Raw genomic sequence first — 27,969 nt, 5'->3', positions numbered from 1 at the left:
CACCCCCAAATACTCATCATGGTGATTTGGTTAGGACAGGGCTCAGAGCCAGAGGTCAGGTGACTGAGGGTGGAGGGGTCATGGGCAATGGATGCATGGCTGTCACAATAATGCTGCAGTTTCTCTCCCAGCTGGGAGTTGGGGGGGAAGGGGGCTGCAGCCTGATGACAGCCAGCTGAGGAAAGAGCTGCCTGTCCCCTTACCAGCCCAGGGTCTGCCCACCAACCCAGACTAAGACCACTCCCAACAAGGTAAGGATGTGGGTGCTCTTGCTAAGGCTGCTCTTCAGCAAGAGGGAAAGGAAAGGTAACTGTTCTGAGCCCCGACCCCACAGACAAGGGGAAGGGGCTGGAGCATGTGGCTACTACCAGCAAAGGACAAATGGGAGAGTATGGTAGAAAGGGGGGAAGTGGGAAGAGCAAAAGATCATATACATTTAAAAAGTGACTTAAGACTTAAATTGAATTAGTATTTGTACAGAAAGGTGCAGGTGGAATAACCCCCTCCAGCCTAGGATCAAAGTTATACGGAGAAATCATGATGGACCCCTCCCCTGCCCCCGGTGGTTAGAGTCGTGAAGTGCGATTGGTTAGAGTGGATTCCAGTCAGGTCATTCAGGCGGAGGAGGTGGAGGCAGTGGCAGGCAAGCAGAGCTCGGTTGCTGCAGCACTGGCTCCACCTGGCTGGGTTGTTCTTCTGGAGGTCCACCTATCACTTTTGGCCTGGAGCACCCCTGCATTCTGAGGCTCATTCTTAGGAAACTTCTTAGCTATTGCCATGAGAATTTCATTCACGTTCATTGCAGTCTTTGCCGATGTCTCCATGAACAGCAAACTGTTGTCATCTGCATAAGCCTGTGCTTCCTGGAACTCCATGTCTCTCTTGCTGGCCAGGTCTGTCCTGTTACCTGAACTGCAATGATGATGTTGGGGCTGGCCTACCTCTGTAACTCCTTCACCCACTTCTTGGCTGGTGCAAATGTATCTGTGTTGGTGATGTCAGAGATCACGATGGCAACCTGGGACCGCGGGTAGTACATGGGGCCAGGCTGTGATACCACTCCTGTCCAGCTGTGTCCCAGATCTCAAATTTTACTGTTGTGTCATCCAAGCAGACAGCTGTGTAAGGAAGGCCACTCCAATTGTGCTCTCCTGGTACTCATGGAATTGTCCCTTGACAAAGCAGAGGACAAGACTGGATTTGCCCACTGCAGACTCCCCTAGCAGGGCCAGCTTAAACTGACAGATCTTGTTCCCAGCAGCTGCTCTGTTGGGTCATGCTGCTCCTCCCCGACCTGCCATGGCTGTAGTGATACCAGTGAGAGTGGAGGTGGGTCACTTAGTAGGGAGGGTCACTTAGTAGGGAGGGGGCCTCCAACTCAGCTCCGGGGCAATGCCGTTACTTGGGGCAGGATAGATTCCGCTCCTCTCCCCGCTAGCGGTGTCCTAGGATACGGCCTCCACTTCCTGAAGAATATCATTTCTAGTGACAGAAATATGCTTATTTACTATCTACTATCATCCCTACTACCTATTAATGTACCTGAGAAACCAAATTAGTAATCAGGATACTTGTCATTTGAATTTTTTTTTTTTGGTACCATGGATTGAACTCAGGAGTACTTAACCACTGAGCCACATCCCCAGCACTTTTAAATATTTTATTTAGAGACTGGGTCTTGCTGAGTTGCTTAGGGCCTCACTAAGTTACTGAAGCTAGCTTTGAATTTGTGATCTTCCTGCCTCAGCCTCCTGAGCCACTGGGATTACAGGAATGTGTCACAGTGCCTGGCTAAAATTGTATGCTTTTGAGAGAATTCTTTGGGTTATTGATAACATGTCTACCAGACTAGAGTTCCTGTTACTTGAAAAGTGCAGCATAAACACTGACTCCCCAATGTTCTTTTTTCCACCATCTCTAACTAGTTACTAGAATATTCTGTCATTACAATATTACCTATCTCCTATCCTCATTACATGTCACAGTTTCCAAGGTAACAGCTCATCTTACATGAATTACATTCTAGGTTGGTAGCTCCCAGGTGAGATATTGGGAAGCATCTTAATCTCATCTGCAGTTTATCCACAAATTGTATTTACCAGAAGTTGCTTCTGGGAAGAGTCACAGATGGCTAGTTTCATTTACTCTTCTTTTTTTTTAATTTTTCAATTGAGGAGTCTATCATTCCTGATTTATGTGTCTATTTTTTTTCTAAACTCTATTTCTTAGGTTTGGAGACACACATTACTTTCAGGGCCCTTCCGTCTGCTGATAAACTGTGAGGGTTTTAATGGTTGTACCTAGGAGAGTGGAGCTGCCACTAACAAAAATAGGGAAGTCAGAAGAGTCTTTAGGGATGAGGGAGGAGTGAGTGAAACACTGAGTGGAAGTCCAGTGGGCCTGCAGAGAAAGAGTTAACATAATAGGAAAGCTCTTATGCTGTATGTGGGAGGAATTACCCTGGAAACTGTCACCAAAGTACCTAGCTACCTTTATACTTCTGGTTTCTAGGGTAACAGATATTTACTACCTTACATTTACATGGCTGGTGCTGATGTTCATTTTCTCACTTAATAAGGTCCCAACCCTTTGCTTTTTTTATAGTGTTGAAATTTGCAATTCAATGTTAGTAGCATTCCAGCACTAAGGATTCACTACTCACAGCTAGATGTAGAGAAATAATATAGGGACCTCTATCCCATGTTCTGCACCACACTGGAACACTCTCAGTACATGAACCTCAACTTCATGCCTGAGACTCTGTACCAAGAGCACAAATTCTATAACCACCCAGAGGCTATAATTTCCATCCTCTCCAAATCACCATCTTCAGGAAACCGGTAATAAAAATACTAGTTTCTACTTTCTTTCCTGATCCAATGCTCCTGGATTTCTTTCAAGAACCATTGTGATGTTGAATGGGATGGTAGGACTAAATTGCTTTTCAGGTGCCTCCCACTTTTATGTTCCATGATTCTGTGAAGAAACTGGTAGATGAAAAACTTTTTGTCCCATCCATCCTGATGGAGTTGTTAAGATGTGTTATTTGGTTCTTAAACTTATAATTAGGACTTTTTCTGAAGGAACCCAATCCTGTTGGAAATGAAAGTGATTATCCAGAACAGTCCTTACTTATAATAATGAGTATCCAACATTTATTGACTCCTTACTTTGTTTTACTTTGTGCCACATGCTGTGTTAAGTGTTCTATGCACAGCATCCCACAAGGGTACCTATTTTACAGATGAGAACATAAGTAGCTACACTTTACAGATGAGTCTTAGAGAGGGATAAATAACTTGTCCAAGGTTACACAGTAAGTGGTGGAACTGAAACTTAAATCTAGATCCAACCCAAGACCTTGCATATGCTAGTCAAACACTGTAGTACTGAAAGCACTCTAGTATTGAACTACACCCCTATTCCATTCACTTTTTATTTTTTATTTTTTTGGTACCAAGATTGAACCCAGGGGCATTTAACCACTGAGCCACATCCCCAACTCTTTTTTTTTTCATATTTTATTAGAGACAAGGTTTCACTGGGTTGCTTAGGGCCTTGCTAAATTGCTGAGGCTGGTTTTGAACTTGTGATCCTTCTGCCTCAGCCTCCAGAGCTGCTAGGATTACAGGCGTGAGCCACTGTGCCCAGCTCCATTCACTATTTTTTTTTCCATTCACTATTAATATTTCAACTTTGGGCTGTGGTTGTGGCTCAGTGGTAGAACACTCTCCTATCATGCATGAGGCCCTGAGTTTGATCCTCAACACCACATAACAATAAAATAAAGGTATTATGTCCACCTACAACTAATAAAAGAAAAAAAAATTTAAAAAAATAATACTTCAACTTTAACTAGTGATCCTCAACTGTTAGTGTGCATCAGAATTTTCTGGAGGACTTGTTAAAACACAGATTACTTGGTCCTATCTCCAGGAATTTCTGATTCAGATATCTTGAGAATTTGCATTCCTAACAAATTCGCAGGTGATGCTGATGTTGCAGGGCCAGAGATCACATTTGGAGGACTTTTATTTTGTATTTCACTGCTTCCTATAGAAGAATAATGAAACTAAGAAAAAACTTTTGCACTTTCCTCAGGGTTTAGTGCTCAGGAATCCTGGGCGATTCTAGGGAACACTCTGATCTGCCTTTGTCTCTCCAGGAAAACCAGATGGCTGGCTAGAGATTCTACTTTGGGGAAAAAGACAAAGCATAGGCTGTTTTCACAGGACACCATATTTCTTTCTTTCTTTAAATTTTTTTTTTAATATTTATCCTTTAATTTTTAAGAACAATATTTCTGTAAAGACCTGGACATATGCAAGGTTAGGCTCTATTTCTAAGTCATTAATGCTATGAAAAGCTGATACATCTACAATGTGATTTTACTTCTCTTTTGTAAGTAATTCAAAGAGTTAAAATAAAAAGCAGTATTTCCCAAGTACAGATACCTGTCAGTTGGGGTTTTGATATAACTGACACATTCAGTCTGATCCTGTGGAGGGTCTCAATTAGCACTATCTTGTGAAGCTGAGGAAAGAGCCATTACTGTGCAAGCTCTCCTCAGAGTTGTTGTTCACACCTACCTTATAAAGAACATACATTGCCTACAGTAGACACACAGAGACACAAGTTGAACATAACACTCACCCTACCATACCTGGTCTTTTCACTTTAATTTTCCCACCTTGTCCTTTATAGTGCCCTGAGCTATAGCTGAGGTCACTAAGTTTTTAGGCAATGAAACATAGTGCAGTGCTGTTCATCAATGTGACTGCACACACTTGGGAATCTCTTTAAAAATACCAATGCTGGCTAGGCATGGTGGGGCATGCCTGTAATCCCAGTGACTTGGGAGGTTAAGGCAGGAGGATCACCAGTTTGAGGCCAGACTCAGCAACATACCAAGACCCTGTCTCAAAATAAAAAAGAGCTGGGAATGTAGCTCAATGGTAAAGTATTATTGGGTCCAAGAATACCAGTACCAAAAACAAACAAACAAAAATGCTGGGGACTCCACCCCAGAACTATTAAATCAAAATCCCTGTGGATGGTCCTGATGTGGCATTAAAAACAAATTTCTAGTTGATGCTAATGCAACTATGGTAAGAACTAATAGTGGTCATGAAAAAAGGTTCCACTCCTGTGCAGGCTCCATTTTGAGCTCTGCTGCTTATGAGAAGATGATGGTGAACAAATGGCTTAACCTCTCTGAGCCTCAATTTCCCCTTTTGTAAAAATTGGCATAATAATAGAATCCAATGAGAGCCAGCATGGTGGTGCATGCCTGTAATCCCAGAGGCTCTGGAGGCTGAGGCAGGATGATCTCGAGTTCAAAGCCAGCCTCAACAATTTATCCAGGCCCTATGTAACTCAGCGAGACCCTGTCTCTAAATAAAATGTAAAAAGGGCTGGCTCAGTGGTTGAGCGCCCCTGAGTTTAATCCCTGATACGAAACAAACAATCAAACAAACAAACAAACAAAAACCATCCAATGAACCAATGAACTTGTTTCAAAGGCTTTTAGGAGGACTGAAAAGAATATGGTTCATTGCTGTTGTTTATAGTACTGGGGATTGAACACAGAGGGGTCTCACTAAGTTGCTGAGGCCTCAAACTTGTGATCCTTCTAGGCAAATGCTCTACCAATGAGCTAAAAACCCAGTCCTGGGCTAAAGCATGGACTGCACCATAGTTGCCCAATACCTAACACAGAGTGGTTGTTCCCTAGAGGTAGTTAGTGACAAAATTAACACATGCCCCTTCAGCCTACAGAGCAAGTCATGAGGCAGTTGCCCCATGTGAGATGTGGGTTCTTGTACACACTCTGCTATGGATCTCATGGTCTTTCAATCAGGGTCACCATAATAGCAAAAACTCTGGAAGCTCTACCTGGTACATGTCACAACAAACCTCTCTCTAAGAAATGGAGGAAATGATGTGGTGGTGTTTTTTTTGTTGTTGTTGTTTGTTTGTTTGTTTGTTTTGGTACTTGACATTGAACCCAGGACCTCTTTATCACTGATCTACATCTCCAGCCCTTTTATTTTGAAACAAGGTCTCACTAAGTTGCTGAGGCCTCAAACTTGTGATCCTTCTACCTCAGCCTCCAGAGTCACTGGGATTATAGGCATACATCACCTCACTTAGTGGAAAGATGCTTCTTTGGGTAAGATACCAAGTAAAAGGAAACCAGAAACAAAGTAATACCAATACCCTAAGAGACTAGCTTCTGAAGAAACTTGAGAAAATAATAGACAACTTGGGGTTCTTTGAGAACCACTAAAAGAGTATATAATGGCCTGCACTTATTGGTGGCCTAATTAGCAGTCATCCCAGCATTTCCGGAGTATTCAGGGGTCACAATACAAAAAAACTTACCCTCTATTGCCAGTGTACTAAACCTACAAAAACCCAAGCATTAGGATGTAAAGAATGAGATGGAACAGGGCAGTATTTCTCAGACCCTAAGAGACAACAAAGGGGGCCACCTCTTTGAGGAAACTAGGTATTGGATATTGCCTCAGCTTCAAGTTAAAATAAAAAAAATCAGTATTCTATTTTGCTTCCAGAGCCACATAAAAATAAAGAATATCTATCTCATGCCAATAACCAACATTCTGATAAATGATAACACAGAATTTAGTAAAATATAGTAGTTAATAAAATGGGCTTTTTGCTTTAGAGCAACCTGGGTTTCAAATCCCAGCACAGGAACATACAGGCATGCGATTTTGAGCAAATTGCTTAATCAAAGCCTAATAATAATAGTTCCTACTTTGGGGAGTTGGTATAAGAAATAAATGAAATTATGTATGTAAAACACTTAGAATGACACTTGACATGTGTAAGCCCCCACCCCTTATTTTTGTACTGGGGATCGAACCCAGGGGTGCTTAACTACTGAACCACATCCCCAGCCCTTTTTAATATTTTATTTAGAGACAGGATCTCACTGAGTTGCTTAGGGCCTCACTATGTTGCTGAGGCTAACTCTGAACTCAGGATCTTCCTGCCTCAGCTTCCCAAGCCACTGGGATTACAGACATGCGCCACCATGCCTGACCAAGGCCTCATTAATAACTCTATTAACTAAACCATTCTCATGAGAATCAGGGACAAAACTAGGTTGCCACCATTTACAAATACTTAATAGTGTTCCCCAGTAATCAGCACCATTCTAGACCCTAGCAAGAGGGTCTTCTCCCTGAAGTTCATGCTTTAGAGGATACTTCCTACTACCAACAGTCAAAGACAAACTTATTTTTTGTGGTGCTGAGGATTGAACCGAAGGCCTGCACATGCTAGAGAAGTGCTCTACCACTGAGTTATATCTCCAGTTCTTTTTATTTATTTATTTTGAGGCAGGGTCTCACTAACTTGCCCTGGCAGCCCTTGGGCTTGTGATCCTCTTGCCTTAGACTTCCAAGTAGCTGGGATTAAAGACATGTGCCACCCTACTCAACAAAAACAAACTTATTAAGGGAGGCACGGGCACTTGTGTTACCACAGCATAAGAAATAACCTTAAGTATCCACTGTCCTAATTAACATTATTCACACTAAGGAGAATTCTCCCTATGTACTTCTATGTACTTGAAGGTAAATGCATCCAAATGCCACAGATGTTTGTGGGTTATGCTGCTGATGAAACCAAATGTTACTAGGGAATACAGGAAGAATTTGAAGTGCTGAAGTGCTTAGTAAGAGAAAAGACAAATGAATTTGTCAAATCCTTCCTCTATCAATAGTAATAGATTCTTCTACTAATGATTAAACCAGCATGGACTTTCTTGCTTCTCTTGTGCTCCAATTCATGGGTCCTTGACATGTGGTATGTGGGCCTCCATTCATACTCTTGCCCTAGACCAGGCAAATATGAAAAACTGGTCTGTAATAAGACATGGAGGCACATGACTATAATCCCAGTGACAAAGGGAGGCTGAGGCAGGAGGATCACAAGTTCAAGGTCAGCCTGGGCCTCAAGATAAAAAACTAAAAATAAAAAAAAGGCTGGGGATATAGCTGAATAGTAAAGCAACCCTGGGTTCAATCCCCATTACCTTAAAAAAAAGTATTATCCATATATGTAAAGTTCATAATTTTGACCCATTCAACTTCTCAACTTCTAGCAATTTATCCTAAGGAAAAATTCAGGCATTTACACAAAGATTACAAGGATATATATATATATATATATATATATATATATATATATATATATATATACATTTTTTTAGAAGCAAAAACCATATAATCATCATCAATATCTAGCAAAAGGAAAACTATAGTATCTTCAAATGATACTGAAGTATTTATTATACAATCATTAAGAATGATTGTGTTTTGCAGGGCATGTAATCCCAGTGACCGGAGAGGCTGAGGCAGGAGGATAGAGAGGTCAAAGCCAGCCTCAGCAAAAATTGAGGCACTAAGCAACTCAGTGAGACCCTGTCTCTAAATAAAATACAAAATACAGCTGGGGTTGTGTCTCAGTGGTTAAGTGCCCCTGAGTTTAATCCCTAGTACCAGAAAGAAAAAAAAAAAGAACGTGTTTTGATTAGGGCTGGTATTGTAGCTCAGTGTCTGTACTTGCCTAGCATGTACAAGGCTCTGGGTTCAGTCCCCTATATTGCAAAAAGAAACAAAAAGAAGGAATATGTTTTTGCAGTTGTCTAATAACAAGAAAAATGCTAGCAGGTGAAAAAAACAGGGTATAAAACTGAATAATAGGATCAAATTTTGAAAAACGAATTTATGCACATTTTATTTATAGGGAAGGAATTAAGAAAGATTGGGCTGGAGATGTGGCTCAGTGTTAGAGTGCTTGCCTAGTATGCATGAGATCCTGAATTCAACCCCCAGCACCACCAAAAAAAAGAAAAGAAAAGAAAAAGAAAGAAAAGGTTAATGATAATATTCACTAATAAAAATTTAAAATGTTTATCTCTTCACAGTGGTGATCATGAATTATTTTTCCTTTTATTATTTCCCTTATAGAATTTGTGCATTTTTATAATGAATATGTATTGTTTCCATTATCATGTAATTTGAAAGGAAAAAAATATTATATATAATGATCAGTTGTTTATGTGAATTGGTTTCCCTAAGTGGTCATTTTCCTGCTATATTCAAAGTAGGATATTTGGAGAACAAATTACAAAGACAAACATTTCATACTTTGGTGTATTCTTTCCAGTCTTTTATATACATATATGAAAAAAAATTCCTATTTTCTCTAACAAATCCTGCTGTCTACTACACAACAATGAGCCCATTTGGAGCAGTGTCTATTCCTCATCTGTCCATATATTCCTACAGTGCCTTACTCACTTGTATGCACATTGTAGGTACTCAGTAATTTATAGGTTTCATAATCAGAAAGGAGTCTGAAATTCTTCTATCATGAGATGTAAATGATGGCTATAGCTTAGTAATGCCACTCCCAGAAGTATATACATTTAAGTTAATTAATCCCTTTCTTTTCCCTCCCTTACACACACAGATGCATTTAGTTCTCCTGCACAAAAAATATTATGCTAGGAGGATATATATTGTTTTATAGGGGATACATGGAAAATAGTTCTTTTTAAAAGGCTTTTTTTTGTAGCAGGGATTGGACCCAGGGGCCCTTAACCACTGAGTCACATCCGCAGCCCTTTTTTAATAATACATATTTTATTTTGAGACAGGGTCTTGCTAAGTTGCTTAGGGCCTTGCTAAATTGCTGAGGTGAGGCTGGCTTCAAACTCATGATCCTCTCTGCCTCGGTCTCCTGAGCCACTGGGATTACAGGCATGTGCCACCATGGCTGGCTAAATGCTTTTAATATAATCTATTTTTAGAATGAATCAGGAAGACAGAAGAAGCAAACAAAGAACTACATTCACTGAGGTATTATTATATTTTAGACAGTATACTAGGCAATTTGCATGCATAGAATTCTTACAACAAATCTTTGACACACAATTTTCCATCCACATTTGATAAAATGTGGAAATGAAGTCTCAGATGAATTAAGTAACATCCAGATTTACACTGTGGCAGATATGGGATTCAACCCCTGCACTTTCTGGGTCTGACAGCACTGTGTGTGTGTGTGTGTGTGTGTGTGTGTGTGTGTGTGTGTGTGTGTGTGATTATAGTGCTAAGCAATATCAGGTAAATTGTAAATGCCATATTAATGGTGCAAAATATCATAAGAGAGGCAACAGAACAATGGTTAAGAGCCTGGAGTCTAGAAATGACTGCCTAGGTTTGAATCCTGGCTCTCCACTTACTAGCTATGTATTCTTGGGCAAATTACTTAACTTCCCTGGTGCTCAATGTTCCTATCCATTAAACATACCTAGCTCACAATGTTGCTGTAAAGGTTAAATGAATCAATACGAGTAAAGGGCAGTGCCTCACACCTACTGAACAGTCATTACATATTTTTTTAAATAGAAAATTGAAGGGGGAAGAAATTATATCCAGCTGGGAGTGGATCAGGGAAGGCTTTATGGAGGAGGTGACATTTAAGAAAATATGGAATGTGAATGAAGAGTGATGAGGGGGGAGTGATCAAAGGGAGGAGTGGCGGGAAGGTGCAGGTAGCATGAGACCATGAATAGAGAGATGCGGGGGTGGTACATGGCAGTTGGGAGCTATTGAAAGATAAGTCTTCAGAGTGACAGGGTTTTGAATATCCATTTAAAAACTCTGGAGTTAATCATTGAACAATAGGATTCATTATTAAACATTATATTGAACATTAAAGGATTTTGAGGAAGGGATAAAGCCTTCTTTGGCAGCAGTCAAGCCTGACAACTTTGCACTATTATTGTCAACTGTTACCCACTTCAGACACCCATGACTCTTTGAGGACTAGGTTTTGATTAAGGGAAAAAAAGAAAAAGGGAGAGGTAGAAAAACGGGGGTGAATAACTAGAGAATGGTGAGAGGGAAAAGGAAAGTGTGCCTGATGGGAAGTCTTCCTTAATTCTTCATTCCAGGTGATGCTCAGTGACTGAACTTGAGGTATAAAGCTACTTTCTCTCCATTAAAGACTTGAAGACCCCGCCTTAGTTTACGGCTTCATTTAATTTCCAGACTGTCTTTTTTGGCCTGTAAGGTGCAAGCGTAGGGCATTAGGACCCAGCGATTGTTGTAGTGTGAGTGGTTGAATCTCAATCTCTCAATTTTTCTCTCGAGCTCCCTCCTCTCTCTTTGTCATTCTGGCTGCCTGCTGCCTCCGCAGCGTCCCTCTAGCTCTCCCTGTGCTAACTGCCTGCGCCTTAGACCGACGGGGTGCGCAAAGCAGAAGGATTAGTTGGGACCTGCCTTGGTGACCCTATGGCATCCCCCAGAACCGTAACTATCGTGGCCCTCTCAGTGGCCCTGGGACTCTTCTTTGTTTTCATGGGGACTATCAAGTTGACCCCCAGGCTCAGCAAGGATGCCTACAGTGAGATGGTAAGTGAAGCAACCGGGCGATGAGGAGCGCACCCCCATGGGATTGCCAGTACCTCTCTCCTTCTTTCTTTCTCCGTCTCCAGTCCCATCCCCTTAACCTCTACCCCCACCCCGGATCCTCCTTTCTCCCCAACAACTTTGCAGCTCGGGAGGAGCAGTTGGACGAGAGCGATTTCATTCGTGAGCTATACTGGGAGCAACTGTTTTGGAACCACTGAATATCGGCTGGGGGAGGGGCTGACCAGCAAGTACCCCCAACCCCAAGTAAACCAGAAGGCTGACCCCTGTGTAGCACCTGTCATTGGCAGGAGTCCTTCCCTCTTTCCAGCACACGCCCAAAGTCCAGGGCACCAGTCAGCAAGTCTGAGTCCTTCCCTCAGAGCTAAGAGTTTTAAAAGCTGGAGAGTTTATTTATTTTAGGGAGGAACAAAGAGGGAAGAGGGGAAGAGCTGGGGAGAATGGGTTACTAAAAGAAGCAATTTGTAGGGGCTGGCTAGGTATTCCTTATCCCAGGCACAGAGCTGATAGTATTCCTCTAGCTCCCAGCGTGTATCTGGGATCCTTTAGACAAAGCAGTCTTGGCCCAAATAAAGGTCATTGCGTTCCCGCTTCTACCCTTTTCCTAAGGGAGAGTTAGATGTTTTATTTTGTTTTGTGATGTAGGCTAATCTACAAAATATGCAAAGTCTGCCTTTTCTCCCGGGCAAAACAGTCCATAACCCTACCTTGCCTCCTGTGGATGCCTGGGGCCAGGCCCTCTGCAGGTTTTCCCCTCTGCAGAGTTGGAATCACCAAGGTGACTGGCCAAAACATCTCTGCAACCTGGGGGCTGGGCTGCTTTCCTCAGTTGGGTGTGATGAGGACTTGCTCTTATGTTGTGGAGTACTAGGAGATAGCAAGGGATGTTTCCAGCACTTTCGGTCTGTTGCCTCTCTCCCTGTCACTTTACCTCTTCCTTTCCCCGCCCCAGATGAAGGGAACCTGCTTCTCCAAGTCTTTGCCAGACTGCCAGTAATGGGAGGGAGCACATTACTGGGCTCTCAAGGTCAAGAAGGAAATGAGCTTAGGGGAGGAACAGAAGAGAGAGAGAAAAGAGGCAAGAGGAACTCCCTGTTAGGGCCAATGCTGAGAGGAATAGCCTCACACGTTGAGACAAATTAATCACTCTCCTGGAGCCCATTGCAGAGCTTTCCAGGGCCCCTCAACATGAGCTGCAAATGGATCGAGACTGGCAAATTGTAGATGCTCAGAAAATATTTGCAGGCAGCTCTGGCTTCTGTCTCAGGGTTTGAGCTTGAGCTTTCCATGTCTTCTTTACCACAGGATCACCCTGAGGTGGGGGAGGGTGGCTGGGACTCAGGGCTTAGGTCTAGCCCCAGTGGCAAATCCTAATATGCTTCTCCTTTTCCCCTCCCCTCCTCCCAGCGTTTGACCAGATGGAATTGAAATCAGGTCAAAATGAGTATCCAAGGCAGTCTGGGGACGGGGGGTGGTGAGGTAGCAGAAGCCACAAAAGGGTTTGAAAAGATTGGGGCAGATGGACAGGGTGGAGGGGAAAAATGCCACTGTATTTTTTGTGTTGGTTATAGTAGTTTAGTGTTAGATTATAAGTAAATAAATGTGCTCTTGCTTTACTCTTCATATGTACACATATTTATATATTTGTGTGTATGCACCATAGGTATTTTAAAGCTTTCCCTTTCTTAGGGAAATCATACCCTTCTTCAGTATATATATCCTGACCTCCGGACCTTGCTCAGCTGCTTTAGAGGCCCCCCCAAGCTGCACCCTGAGTACAGTGTTAGGTTCTGCAGACAATCCAACTAAGATGGAGTCACCGGGAAGCTTCCTACCAGCTTGGCAGGAGCTCATGAGGAGGACCAGCCACACATGGGTTTACAGTAGGTTTGTTCCTAGGGAGTGGAGCTGTCTATTGCAACCTAATGAAAGAAAGAAGAAACAAACATGAATATTTCATGTCATACACGGAATGTATTTAAATAGTTATAATCTAATATAGTAGAGTGGAACCACTGTGTTTGTGTGTGTGTATATGTATGTGTGTATTCACGTCTGTGCTGTGCATCTGGAGGGAATGGAAAGACTACATCTAACTGCAAGGTAGATGTCATTGTGGTATGAAGCTTTGAAGAGGATTTTCAGACTGCCCTTTTTCAGGGTTCTCTCCTGCACTGAGCATCAGGATAGAGATGACTCTCTGGGATAGGACCCACTGCATAATGCCTAGGCTTGGCCCAGCTTTATTCTTAAACCCATAGGAAAGGGGGAAGATTCAGTTCTAGTACAAAGAAGGCACTCAATGAGTGTGTTTGTGTGTAGATATTCATACACACATATATACACATATACATACACACAAGTGTGTGTTTATATGTATGTGTATATATATATATATATATATATATATATATATGAGTGAATAAAAGAGTCATTGTAGCATTGCCTTGGTTGGTCACCACCCTTCAGATTTCTCTGGTTTTCTCTTGATTATGCAGTTCAGGAGCTATTTCTTGTTACTTAGAAGAGGCCAATAGTCCCTCAAAACCACAAGCCTAGATCAGATTGGATGATTATCTGGAATTTTCTGTTTTACATTTAGAAGTGATTCCTCTGCATGGATGGGGTTAGTCATGTATTGACTGCAGTGGCATTTCTCATAAGATCTTAAAATGCTGTTTTTGCTGTTATTGTTTTTAAATTGATTTGTTTTTTAAAACAGCTCTGTGAGATAGATTCATTTTATTAGTTATTCTTATTTTACTGATGAATAAACTGAAACACCTTATCCAAGGTCATAGGGTAAGCTGTTGTTGAAGTAGAGATTAGAAACCAAGTTCATGAGCCAATACTCCCAGTCGAGGGGTCATTGATGGTTAAAATTATTGGATTTTGGGGGAATGCCCGAACCTACAACTGACCCTTGAGAATATCTGGTATGTTCTGCCTTCCTTTTTTTGTACCAGTTCAACTCCTCAATCTATATTTCTTTTATTTTGTTTTACTTTTTCTTCAGAACAAAATTTTCAAAAATTTAGAATTTTTTTCTTCTCTGCCAATTTTTTTTTCTTGTTCTTAAACCATTAGTGTTATGCTTAGGTGTTATTTCCTCCATGGAGAATGATTGCTAAAAACTGAATGGACAAATGATTATGAACCTTTTTAACCCTGTCTTGACTGGAGAAGCCAGAAAAGGTTAGAAGAAAAAGTACAGGTTATTGTTATTGTTATTGTTGTTGTTGTTGTTGTTTTGTAAGTACTGGAGATCAAACCTAAGGCCTTACACATGATAGGCAAGCGCTCCACCACTAAGCTACATCCCCAGCACACGAATGTAGACTTTGGATTCATACAGGCTTGGGTTTGTGTCCTGGCATTTTGGTGTCTCAGTTTCCTTATTTATAAAATGGGGATAATAATACATACCTCAGAAGGTTGTAAATATGAACCAAGATTGCATATGAAAGTGTCTTATACACTGTTTGCTATAGAGGTATTCAAGAAATACTGAGGGAGAGCTGGTGATGTAACTCAGTGGTAGGGCACTTGCCCAGCATGCATGAGGCCCTGGGTTTGATTCTCAGCACTGGGAAAAAAAAAAAAAAAAAAAAAAAAAAAAAAAAAAAAAAAAAGCTCTGATGAGGTGATGATGATAATTTATTCTATTTTATGCAGTGGATTTCTAACTAATTTGAATGGTCTGTTTAAGGGATTGAAATCAAGCATTAACAAGAAAAAGGTGCTATTTTTGTGTGCCCTGGTAAACAAAATTATGTGATCAGCTAGTACTAAAAAAATCCACTTGCTGCTGGGTAATGCACAGTGGATCCCATGTGGAACTTGCAGATGCATCTCTGAATAGCCCATTTGGCATGTGTTGTCTCATACCTCCTCCAGAATAAGCAAGTATTATAGAGTACTCTAAATCCTACGTGAATCCAACATGATTTGCTACTCCTTTAACTAAATGCCTTCATTAGTTTACTTGAATTGGAGGCCAGTACTTACAGGTGCTGCTAGGCAGTTTCCTGTGCAGTGATTAGAACATGAATGGTTAATTTGAATTAAATTTGATATTCAGCTTTTTGTAGCAGTGGTTTTATCCTGTAAGCACAGGGACCAAATGTGGAATGGTAGGAAAACACCAAAATTTTGTCACAATGAAGCCAAACAATTTTGACCCTGAGGATAATAGGACACGTCTTAGATTCTTTGCATCCCCTCATAGTAAAGGTTTGTTGATTTGATTGATTTGGTTGTCTGCAGTTGAATTGCCCTCCCGTTTGTGTAACCCTGGGGAAGCACACCTAAAATATTCAGGCAGCTTATTTAATGTTCATAGGCAATCGTTGACATTAATTGGTTTCCAACTAGGTAATAAGGTAGTCATTCCCTGGTGCTTAGACTGCTCTCTGAAGTGGTACAGTATGTTTTTTTCCTTAGAGAGGAAACTGAGACCCTGAAATAGGAAGTGACTTTACTTAGTTAACACAGCTTGGAGCTTATGTCAGAGAGCATGAAGATGCTTAGCACGGCCAACAGCTTAGTTTGTTTCAAAGCGACCTTTGACAGTAAAAGCCAGATTCTTCTGCCCTAAGATGTAATATGGGAAGGATCCCCTATGGTTAGGAGGACCAAGCTTTTCAGCTTCCTCTTTAGGTGGGCACTAAATGAATTGCTTGAAAGGTGTTTATCATTCATATGGATATTTGGGATATTTAGACTGGAACAAATGATGAGCTTTTTATTGCATTTAAACAACAATCTATGATTCACAGGTGGCTTTTTTTCTACAGAGAATCAGGAAAATCATACATGAGTCAGTAAATTTTGCAGCACTTATGTTGGCTTTATGGTCCAAGATAGCAACCAGGCTGAGATTTTTGGCCAAAATATATTTTTGTGAGTGCCCTCTTCTGGTTTCATACTGTTTTCCCCTGCAAATTTTATTGAAGTATAATATTTATACCAAAACATGCACAAGGAATTTTCAGGATGCCCCCATGTAACCAGACACTCATAACAAGAAACAGCACTGAGCCTGGAGCTGTGGCACATGCCTATCATCCCAGCAACTCTGGAGGCTGAGTCAAGAGGATCGCGTATCTTAGGCCAGTCTCAGTAATTTAGCCAGACCCTCAGCAACTTAGTAAGATCGTGACACAAAAATAAAAAGAAATGGGGATATAATTCGGTGGTAAATTTCCTGGGTTTAATCCCCAGTACCATTAAAAAGAAAGAAAGAAAGAAAGTACTGAGTAACACCCTAGCTACCCAGCCTCATGGACCATTCCAGTTACTTCCCTCCCAAGGGTAATTACTCTCCTGACTTCTAATAACGTAAGTTAGTTTTACTTATTTTAAACATTTTTTCAGTTGTAGGTGGACACAATACCTTTATTTTATTTATTTGTATGTGGTGCTGAGGATCAAACCCAGTGTCTCACATGTGCTAGGCAAGCACTCTACCATTGAGCCACAACCCCAGCCCCTATTTTTGAACTTTTTATAAGTATATTATACAGTATATTTGCCCAACAATTTTTTTTCTTTTACCTAATTGGTATAAGTGAACTAAAATGGATCAAATCACTTGCCCTCTTTCCCCATTTTGTCTTGTTAGCTGGCTTAGGTAGGTTATTAATTATAATCAAAGATGAATGGTATTTGACAGTTTTCAGCTGTTCAAAGTTTAATGTCATTAATATGAGATCATGGCCCCTGGGGTGAAGAATAAATGACAAAAAGTAAAAAGAGGTACCACTAAAGAAAGGCTCCATAACACTTTTGACTCATGTCTGAATCATATGTCCTCATACCAGAAGAATGGACCTGCTTGATTCATCACTATTATCGTTGAAATTACTGTGATTTGCAAATGTATGGATTTCTGATTGTGTGGTTCATTAATGATAAAATGTATGCATATGATTCTTTAACTAAATCCTCCAAGTGCTAGTTTCAATGAAAAAAGGGAAACTGAGGTAATAAAATACTTAGTTATTTTCTCTAAGCAATTGGGGTAAAACCAAAATTGGAGGGGCTGGGAATATGGCTCAGTTGGTAGAGTGCTTGCCTAGCATGCACAAAGCCCTGGGTTCAATTCCTAGCACACACAAAAAATTGGAATTTAGACCATTTTAAGAATACTGGTGAGCTGGGCAAAATGGTGCAGGCCTGTAATCCCAGCAACTCAGAAGGCTGAGGCAGGAGGATCTCAAGTTTAAAGCCAGCCTCAACAATGCAGGAAGGCCCTATCTCAAAATAAAAAGATAAAAAGGGCTGTGCACATAGCTCAGTAGTAAAGTGCCTTTGGGTTAAATTCTTGGTACATCCCCCCTGCCCCCTGCAAAAGAAAAAATAATACTGCTCCAAGGATATTACTGGATGATTGCCTTTGACTGAAGGGATTTGAAACATTGACTAAACCCTTCTCTTTCCTGCTTCTTTCCCCTGTAGGGAAACTATGGTTTCAGGGTCTGCCTCAATTCAATAGAAAGAAACAGAACTAACAAAGTGAACTGCAAGACCCTTTTGGGAAAATGAATGGGTCATCTCTCTTTATTCTTACTATCAATACAATTAAAGTCTTTAAAGACCTTGTTACCATAGACTCAAGACTGTGACCCTTCTATTGTTAGAAATGAGGTAGCCGGGACCAAGCATAATAATGGGGCTGGCAACAGTGGGATTCTTTTGATGTCTCTATGTTACTCTACAAGAGAAAGAATAAAGAGTTTCCTATAATGGCGAGAGTCATCCAAGGGCCAGAGGCAGTGGCACAGGTCTGTAATCCCACAAGCTGGCTCAGAAGGCTGATGCAGGAGGATCACAAGTTCAAAGCCAGCCTTGGCAACCTAAGCAACTCACTGAGACCCTGTGTCTAAATAAAATATTTTAAAAAGGGAGGGATGTTGCTCAATGGTTAAGCACCTGTGGGTTCAATCCCTGGTACCCCCCCCCCCCAAAAAAAAAGAGCCAAACTCAGTCCCATCTCTAAGAAATTACACATTCCCTTCCCTTTTTGGAGTTCTAGAGAATAGATCCTATCTATACCTACTCAATTTTAAACTAAAGACTTGATAAATGGCTTATTCACATACAGTTTTCTCTTTAGAAAAAGAGGAAAGAAAGATGCAACAGCTGCATAAAAATATCCACAGCTGCAGTTTAACAGGCTAGGTAAACCGCTGGTCATGGTGGTGCATGCCTGTAATCCCAGCAGTTTGGGAAGCTGAGGCAGGAGGATCGAGAGTTCAAAGCCAGCCTCAGCAACTTAGCAAGGCCCTAAGTAACTTAGTGAGACCCTGTCTCTAAATAAAATATGAAAAAGGGCTGGGGATGTGGCTCAGTGATTAAGTGCCCCTGGGCTAAATCCCCAGTACCCTGCCCCCCCAAAAAAGAAAATTTAGCTGGAAAAAAAGGAATACAGAGTTACACCAAATTGAGAGAAAAAAGATCTTGGAAGTCATAGGAACTTGATTTAAACACCTGAAATTTGGACCCAGGCTACAGATTCCACTACAGATAGATAAGAATCTATTTTTTGTATCTGGAATTGAACCCAAGAGCACTTAAACCACTGAGCCACATCCCCAGCCCTTTTCATTTTTTATTTTGAGACAGGGTCTTTCACTAAGTTGCTTAGGGCCTCGCTAAGTAGCTGAGTCTGGCCTCGAACTTGTGATCCTCCTGCCTCAGCCTCCTGAGCCTCTGGGATCACAGGTGTGTGCCACCACACCCTGCCCAAGGATCTATTCTTGAATAAATGGTTAGCACTAGCCAAAAAGGGGAGTTACCAGAAGCGGTCCATCAGCATCTGGAAGTCTTGGCTCAGAACTGACTAGAAAAACTCATCTTGCTTCCTGTGTTCATCATTAAGAAGCTTACACTTAGGATTTAGGAATTGCCCCCTGAGAAACTTTATGTTGCTAATTGGAAATGGTCCTTACTTAAAAGTGTTAAGGAAGCCTCTTGGGTCTACATTTCTTTTCCCAATGTCCCCTTGCTAGCATCAGCTGAGTGCAGAGGAGGAGGACATAGGCAGGTAGTGTATTTAGGTTAATAGAGGAAAGGGGTAGGCCTCTAACCATCACCCCTGAACCTCAGCTCACTTCTGCTCCACTTGGGTCTGGCTTTATTCAGCTTAGAGTTTACATACTGGTCAATATCTTTCCTAATTTCTCTCTGAAAAATCCCTGATTTAACCTAATATAAGACGAGAGGGGGTTGGGGATTTAGCTCAGTGGCAGAGCGCTTGCCTAGCAAGAGCAAGACCCTGAGTTCAGTTCTCTGCCCTGAAAAAAAAAAAGAAAAGGAAAGAAAAGAGAGGGCCAGGTAAGGGGGGTGGCACTTGCCTGTAATCCCAGTGATTCAGGAGGCTGAGGCAAGAGAATCTCAGATTCAAAAACAGACTCAGCAAATTAGTGAGACCCTAAGCAATCTAGCAACACTGTGTCTCAAAATATAAAAAAGGGCTGGGGATGTATCTCAGTGGTTAAGTGCCCTTGGGGTCAATCCCTGGTGAGAGAGAAAGAGAGAGAGAGAGAGAGAGAGAGAGAGAGAGAGAGAGAGAGAGAGAGAGAGAGAGAGAGAGAGAGAGAGAGAGAGAGAGAGAGACAGAGAGAGAGAGAACAACAAACATTTTATATATTCTTGCGTGCTTGGGATCAGGTAGGGATCAGGGTGAGTTGAAATTTTAAATAGAGACAGTCTGTGACAGGGGATTAGGGATAAAGTGAGGCAAGGTCATGTAAATTAAGAGTCAGAGCCTGCCTTTATTTAAAATTGTTATATCTTGTTCATCACAGATATTTTTCTTGATTAATGAGTGTTTTTGAAACTCCCTTAAATTTTTCACCCAAGGCAAGTAGACTGACTTACTTTGCCTTAGTCTCCACCCTGCTCAGAAAAATGAGACAGAGAGGTCAAATAATTTGCTCATTAATATCCAACTGGAAAGTGGCAGAGTTGAGCTGGTTGTGGTGGTGCATGCCTGTGATCCCAGCGAGAAGGCTGAGGCAGGAGTACCACAAATTCAAGGTCAGTCTAAGCAACTCTAGCAAGGTCCTAAGCAACTTAGTGAGACCCTGTGTCAAAATAAAAAATTAAAAGGGCTGGGGATGTGGCTCAGTGGTTAAGTAACCCTGGGTTCAATCTCTGGTACCAAAAAAAAAAGAAAAGAGAAATAAGAAAATAAAGTGGCACACCTAATTTGAATAAGTTACACTCCATGTATGTATAATATGTGAAAAATGCACTCTTGGGCTGGGGAGGTAGCTCAGCTGGTAGAGTGATTGCCTTGCAAACACAAGGCCCTGAGTTCGATCCCCAGTACTGCAAAAAAAAAAAAAAAAAAAAAAAAAAAAGCACTCTACTGTCAAATATATCTAGAAAGAACAAATGAAAAAAGAAAGTAGCACAATTGGAATTGGAAGTCCAGTCCACTTGGGTCTATTCTTAAGGTGTTTTGTTTTGTTTTGTTTTTTTTCCCCACTAAACCATCAAATTTTTTGTTTTTTTTTTTTTTTGGTACTGGAGATTGAACCCAGGGGCACTTAACCACTGATCCACAACCCCAGCCATTTTTATTTTTTTAAATTTTGACACAGGGTCTTGCTAAGTTGCTTAGAACCTAAGTATCTGAGGATGGCTTTGAATTTGTGATCCCTCTGCCTGGGCCTCCTGAGTCACTGGGATTGCAGGTGTGTGCCACCATGTCCAGCACCATCCGTCTTTTAAAAGTCCTCATAGAGGATTATCTGTGCCACTTGTGATATTAACTCATCAAATAAAGGTGGATTCACATGTCTAGGAGTGAGAGAAATATTTTAACATTTGTTCCAAACCTAGAATGTGCGAACACTATTCTGAGTGCCAGATGCTTCTGAGAGGTCAAGTTGGCTTTGTGCCCAATTCTTATAGCACAGTCTGTCCCTTAGTATCCAAAGGGGATTGGCTTCAGAAACTGCCTAAGGACACCAAAATCCTCGTGTGTTCAAGTCCCCTATATGAAATTGCACAGTACTTTCATGTTATCTGTGCACATCTTTTCATACACTTTAATTTTTTTATTTTTTATTTATTTATGTTTATGTAGTGCTGAGGATCAAACCCAGTGCCTTACATGTGCTAGGCAAGTGCTCTACCATTGAGCCACGACCCCAGACCCCTTTCATACACTTTAAATCATCTCTAGATTACTTATAAGACCCATACAAGGTAAATGCTATGTAAATAGTTGTTATATGTATTGTTTAGGGAATAATGACAAGAAAAAAGCCTGTACAAGTTCAGTACAGGTGTGATTTTTTTCATTTGGTACTAGGGGTTGAACCCAGAAGTGCTTAATCACCGAGCCACATCCCAAGCCTTTTAAAAATACTTAATTTACAGACAGGGTCTCACTGAGTTACTTAGGGCCTTGATAAGTTGCTAAGGCTGGTATTGAACTTGCCATCCTCCTGCCTCAGCCTCCTGAGCCTCTGGGATTACAGGCCTGTGCTGCCATGCCCAGTTAGATGTAATTTTTAAAAATACTTTTGATTTGCAGTTGATTGAATCCATGGAGGTGGAACCTGTAGATATGAAGGGCTGCTTTTAATTGTCTGGCATCTGGTACCTTTTATGTGTGTGTGTGTGTGTGTGTGTGTGTGTGTGTGTGTGTGTGTGTGTCTGTATACGGGGGGACATGAATGTGCACACTGAGGATTAAACCTAGGGATGTGCATGTGCTAAGCATATGCTCTAACACTGAGTTATACCCACAAACTCATTAGTCTTCTCTTAAAACTCCTCTTGGATCTGGGTGTGGTATCACATGCTTGTAATCCCAGTGATTTGGGAGATTGAGGCAGGAGGATTGTGAATTAAAACCCAGACTCAGCAATTTAGTGAGGCTCTAAGCAATTCATTGAGATCCTATCTCTAAATAAAATATAAAAAGGGTTGGGGATACGGTTCACTGGTTAAGCACCCCTGGATTCAATCCCTGGTACAACAACAACAAACTCCTCTTGGTGTCTAAAATTCACTCTCCTGGTTTGTCACTCACTTTTCTGACCATAACTTTCTTCTGTATGCTTTGTGGACTCTCTTTTTCTTCCTATTTCTTAAATGTCTGTCACACAATTTTTCCCATTGTATATACCCTCCTTGGGCATACCAATGACTATCCATTCTTAATCTTTAGCCCAGACTTCTCTAATTGAGCTGCCTACAAGTCATCTCCACTTGGATATCTTTAGAGATATCTTGATTCAAAAATCCCAAGTCAAATTCCTCATTCAGCGGGTCATGGTGGCTCCCACCTGTAATCCCATCAGCTCTGGAGACTGAGGCAGGAGGATTATAAATTCGAAGCCAGACTCAGCAAAAGCGAGGCACTAAAAACTCAGTGAGACCCTGTCTCTAAATAAAATACAAAAAAAAGGACTGGGGATATGACTCAGTTATTGAATGCCCGTGGGTTCAATCCCCAGTACCAAAAAAAAAAAAAAAAAAAAAAAAAAAAAAGTTCCACATTCATTCCTTCTCTTATTCCCCCTACTCCCATCCCTCTCAATACTTTCCTCATACTTGGAAAGTGGTAACACCTGTTTACTGAGGTGCCCAAACCAGAGACCACAGAATCTTTTCTTGGTACTGGGGATTGAACCTAGGGCTTTGGTGCATATGAGGTAAGCACTCTACCAACTGAGCTATATCCCCAGCCCTCAGAAAGAATCTTTCTTGACTCTTTTCCTCAGTGTCTACAACCAATAAGACACCGATTTCCATTGATTTTGCTTTCAAAGTATTTTCTTTAAAAAAATTTATTATTTGTTAATAGACCTTTATTTTATTTATTTATATGTGGTGCTGAGAATCAAACCAAGTGCCTCACACATGCTAGTCAAGTGCTCTACCACTGAACCACAACCCCAGTCCTCAAAGTATTCTTAACTTTGTTTTTATTCCCCTCCATCTTCAATGTCATTATGCTAGTAGTCCAGGTCTCTCCCCTGATCTCTTTGTTTCCAAGAATATCTCTCCCAGTCCATCCTCCATGCTATTTCTAGAAAAAGCTTCCTTAAAAAGCAAATTGAAGATAGTAGAATGAAACAGTATTACCCTATGTATATGTATGATTATATGAATGGTATGAATCTACATTGTGCATAACCATAGAAATGAAAAGTTGTGCCCCATTTGTGTACAATGAATCAAAATGCAGTCTGTAAAAATAAAAAAAATTTAATAAGAAAAAGCCAATTGATTATGTACTCCCCCTGGCTTATAGGACAAAGTCCAAAGCTCCATAACAGAACAGATGATTCTTCATGATCCAATTCACATCTATCTCTTCTGTTTTACATCTCATCTCTCTTCCTTTCTTCTCCCAATCTGTGCCAAACTGAGGAAGTTTTTGCAACAAACCAGTGTATTTTGTGTTTTAGGGGCCTTTTCTCATCCAGTTTTCTCTGTCTGCAAAGCCCTTCCTGTATTGATCTTGAAAATGCCTACTCTTTGAAGATTTAATTCTCAATTTTCTGTCACCATCTAGGGAGATTTGATCACTTACTCTGGTGTGCTCCCACTATTCCCAATACATAATTTTATGCAGCACTCATAACATTTTATTGCATATACGCTTTTACACATCTACTTTTTCCCTGTGAACTTCATGCTTCAGGATGGCAGGGCCCTTTGAATGATTGATATCTGTATTCAGAATACTTGGGCTGGAGGTGTGGCTCAGTGGTAGAGTGCTTACCTTGTACATGTGAGGCACTGGGTTCTATCCTCAGTACCACATAAAAATATGTAAATCAAAAATAAAGGTATTGTGTCCATCTACAACTGAAAAAAGTAAAAAAGAACAATACTTAATACAGTGCTTAGCACAGGAAGACAATAAATATTGAGTTGGTGAATAGATTTTTAATGAAAAATAAAGCAGTGGACCAACCCAGTAAGACATTTGATAAAATCTCATCGATATATTCCCAAATGAGGATTATGCCAATCTGAATAGTGAAAACTATGAATGATCTATTGCTCTAAGATCTATATAATTCTATTATTTTGTAATATATCTAGTGACTCTTTCCTCTGTCCTATAAGGTTTCCTTTTGGGTTGCCACTGGACCTTGTACAGACATCTATTATATATATTTATACATGCTGCTTTATAATGTCATTTACATATCCACCCCACCCCCCGCCACTTCCTGACCCGTAGTTCTCTCCGTATCTTCAATGCACAGCCCATAGTAGGTGTTCAATAAGTATTTGTCATATTAAAATTAATGAATTTTTTTTATTGTAAACAAATGGGATACAGGTTGTTTCTCTGTTTGTACATGGAGTAAAGGCGTACCATTTGTGTAGTCATAAATTTACATAGGGTAATGTTGTTTGATTCATCTGTTATTTTTTCCCTCCCCCCACCCAAAATTAATGAATTTGAATTAAGCTAATGAAAGTATTATCTTGTAAAGGTCTGAAGTTTATCTCATTGAACACTGGAATAATTTTTTTATCTTATATTAAGATATATAAGGAGCTAATATTTATATACATTTTTATTTTTCAATTTGCACAGCAATTTTAAAATTTTTATATATTCCACAGTTGTAAACTAAAGCTCAGTTCTTTTTGGAAGTATGATAAATGCCAAATTAGGGAAGTACAAATTAATGAAGCTTTATCATACCATGCCTTGCCTTATTCCATTTTGTTTGGTATTCTTTCATGTGCATCTGAGATTGTACAAGGCAGGCCCTAGAAAATGTAGATATGGCTACTACACATCAGTTTTTATAGGTCCAATGAATTTTCTTTTAAATCCTTAATGCTTATGATTTCTTTTTGGCAGTGCTGGAATTGAATCCAGTGCCTTGAGCATGCTAGGCAAGCACTCTACCACTGAGCTACAACCTCAACTCAATGGTTATGATTTATAATTAACAACTTTTTTTTTAAACTATGAAGTCAAATTCTCTGCCTTAAGACATTTGGTGCATGTCTTAGTCCATTCAGAGTATTGTAACAAAATAACATAAAGTGGTATCTTATAAACAACAGAAACTTATTTCTCATAGTTCTAGAGTTAGGGCAGTCCAAGGTCAATGCTAGCAGATTTGGTGTCTGTTGAGGGCATTTGTTTTGGTGCCTTCTAGCTGTGTTCTCACATGATATAAGGGACCTCTTTTATAAAGGCACTAATTCCATTCATAACAACTCCATCCCACAGTCTTATTAATTCCTAAAGGCCCTACCTACTAATACCATGACCTTGGGGTGTAAGATTTCAACATGAATTTGGGGAGGACACAAACATTCAAATCACAGTAGTACTATTACTAAGTTTTAAATCACAGAGATCCCAACAGATAGTTTGCTTTCTTCTTAATTACAAGGCTTTCATTTAGGGGACAAAATGAAAAATGGGATACCTTTGGCTGGTGTGGAAGTGTGATGATAGGTAAGGAGGCCCCTGTTTGTGTTTTTCTTCATTCTAATGTTAGCAACATGGTTAACACAGTGATTTCCTTATGACATTCCCACTCTAGAAACGTGCTTACAAGAGCTATGTTCGAGCCCTTCCTCTGCTGAAGAAAATGGGCATTAATTCCATTCTCCTCCGAAAAAGCATCGGTGCCCTTGAAGTAGCCTGCGGCATTGTCATGACCCTTGTGCCTGGGCGTCCCAAAGATGTGGCCAACTTCTTCCTACTCTTGTTGGTGTTGGCTGTGCTCTTCTTTCACCAGCTGGTCGGTGATCCTCTCAAACGCTATGCCCATGCTCTGGTGTTTGGAATTCTGCTCACTTGTCGCCTACTGATTGCCCGCAAGCCTGAGGACCGGTCTTCTGAGAAGAAGCCCTTGCCAGAGAATGCTGAGGAGCAACCCTCCTTATATGAGAAGGCCCCTCAGGGCAAAGTGAAGGTGTCATAGGAAAGTGGAAGTGCAAAATGTGGACCTTCCAGGCAGTTGCCTCCATGACACCCAGGAAGATGTCAATGTGTATTTTTCATTTGATTTATTTATCTTGGGGAAAAAGGAAAATATAATCTGCAAGTTAATTGGCTTGTGTACATCTGTACTCTAAAATGACCTTCCCACGTTGACATTTGTGCACCACCTTTAATCACTCTGGGGCAACACTCACATCTGGCTGCATGTACATGTATACGGCTACTATCGAAGTGTATTTGTGAGATGGACTCCAGCAAGCATGTGACTGTGAGATTATGTGTGGGAAAATGTATTTAACTACTGTGTGTGTACACACACACATGTGGAGAAGGCTCTGATCTTGAACTAATCCTGCACAGGTATCCTTCCCTTTATAAGTTGATTCTAGTAAAGACAGAATAAAACAAAGTTCTTTTAAAGAGAATCCCACTTTTTGGTATAAAAGAAGTGACCTATTCCCTTGTGGGGAGAGTATCCTTCTCTAGATGAGGCTGAAAACTTAAACTCACCACTTTAGGGAAAAGTTCCTTTAATTTGAAACACTGAGTTATGTGCAAAATTAATTAGCCTTTACTTCAATAGTTAAGTTTTAAATACTTCATATTGAGTTTAATTACAACAAAGGATACATGCAGTCAATTGATAGTCTATTCTTCAAGTGATAAAATAGGTTGTTTCACCTTGCCTTTGTACAAGCCCAACTTACTGAGTTCTTTTACTAACATTTAAAAACGGAAATAGTAGGATTTTCTTAAGCCCACAGCTGCCTCACTTCCACTATTCTTAGTAGCTAACCAGGATTTGGCAGCTGCTCCACTGTTGTGGTTGATGGAGCAGGAATTGGTCCTGTTAGAAACTGGAATCTCAAACATTAGCTATTCTCTGAAACCATCTCTGAAAATTGACAGAGAAGTTGTATCCTGTTTCCCTGCCAAACAGATTCACTACTCCTATTGATTCTTTATTGAACTTTGCTAGTGTAAGAAAAGTTCAAATCAGCCCCAGAATTGTCTCCTCTATATTTCTTTATTATTCCAGTAGGTGGAATTTGGCTGGGGGAAGGACATTTGACATGGGTTAGTTGGATTGAGCAGTATGGAAATTTGCTTTCTTCATTACATACTGCTGTTTCTCCTTGTTAAATGTGCTTTGATGGTTTTAATATTATTGTGCCAGGGATGGGGAAAGGGGTGGGGGGTTGTGTGTGGGGAGAGTACCTATTGTATTTTCTTCAGTGTCATTGTTCTCGGTAATTGATACCTCTGTCTTATTTCTCTCATTCTTTCAAAATAAAAAAAAATTTTTTGAAATTTGGAGGAAACTGTCTGGATATATACTGAAAATCTGAAAAGAAAGGGTACTTAAAAGGAAGAGAAAGGAGATTATAAGTATAATCACTTAATACTCTAATGAAGTTGTCAAGGCCAGTTTGCTATCCCTTATAAATTCCCTCACTTTTTTTCCCCGCCAGTACTGGAGATTAAACCCAGGGCTTTGCACATGCTAGGCAACTACTCTACTACTGAGTTACATCC

At 40.6% G+C, this 27,969-nt stretch overlaps 1 protein-coding gene and 1 pseudogene across 2 annotated transcripts; one reads left to right on the top strand and one right to left on the bottom strand.

Annotated features, from left to right (window-relative positions):
• Positions 1-3: 3 nt before the first annotated feature.
• LOC306650631 (ras-related protein Rab-5C-like) lies at positions 4-1,301 on the bottom strand (annotated as a pseudogene). Its single transcript has one exon. The product of its transcript is annotated as a ras-related protein Rab-5C-like (transcript).
• Positions 1,302-11,198: 9,897 nt separating this feature from the next.
• On the top strand, positions 11,199-27,646 carry TMEM35A (transmembrane protein 35A). The gene is made up of 2 exons (XM_079124077.1): positions 11,199-11,456; positions 26,030-27,646. The coding sequence occupies exons 1-2, from the start codon at positions 11,337-11,339 to the stop codon at positions 26,411-26,413; spliced, it is 504 nt and encodes a 167-aa protein (XP_078980203.1). The 5' UTR covers positions 11,199-11,336; the 3' UTR covers positions 26,414-27,646.
• Positions 27,647-27,969: the final 323 nt, after the last annotated feature.

Source organism: Sciurus vulgaris (assembly GCF_902686455.1).
Source record: "Sciurus vulgaris genome assembly, chromosome: X".
NCBI lineage: Eukaryota > Metazoa > Chordata > Mammalia > Rodentia > Sciuridae > Sciurus > Sciurus vulgaris.
Note: the sequence above shows the minus strand (reverse complement) of the source record. Positions and strands in the feature narration are given on the sequence as shown.

Excerpts from the sequence above, each read along its gene's own strand:
- TMEM35A (XM_079124077.1), top strand. The coding sequence starts at position 11,337 with ATGGCATCCCCCAGAACCGTAACTATCGTGGCCCTCTCAGTGGCCCTG. Across the intron at positions 11,457-26,029 it reads AGGATGCCTACAGTGAGATG|AAACGTGCTTACAAGAGCTA; the intron begins GTAAGTGAAGCA and ends TTCCCACTCTAG.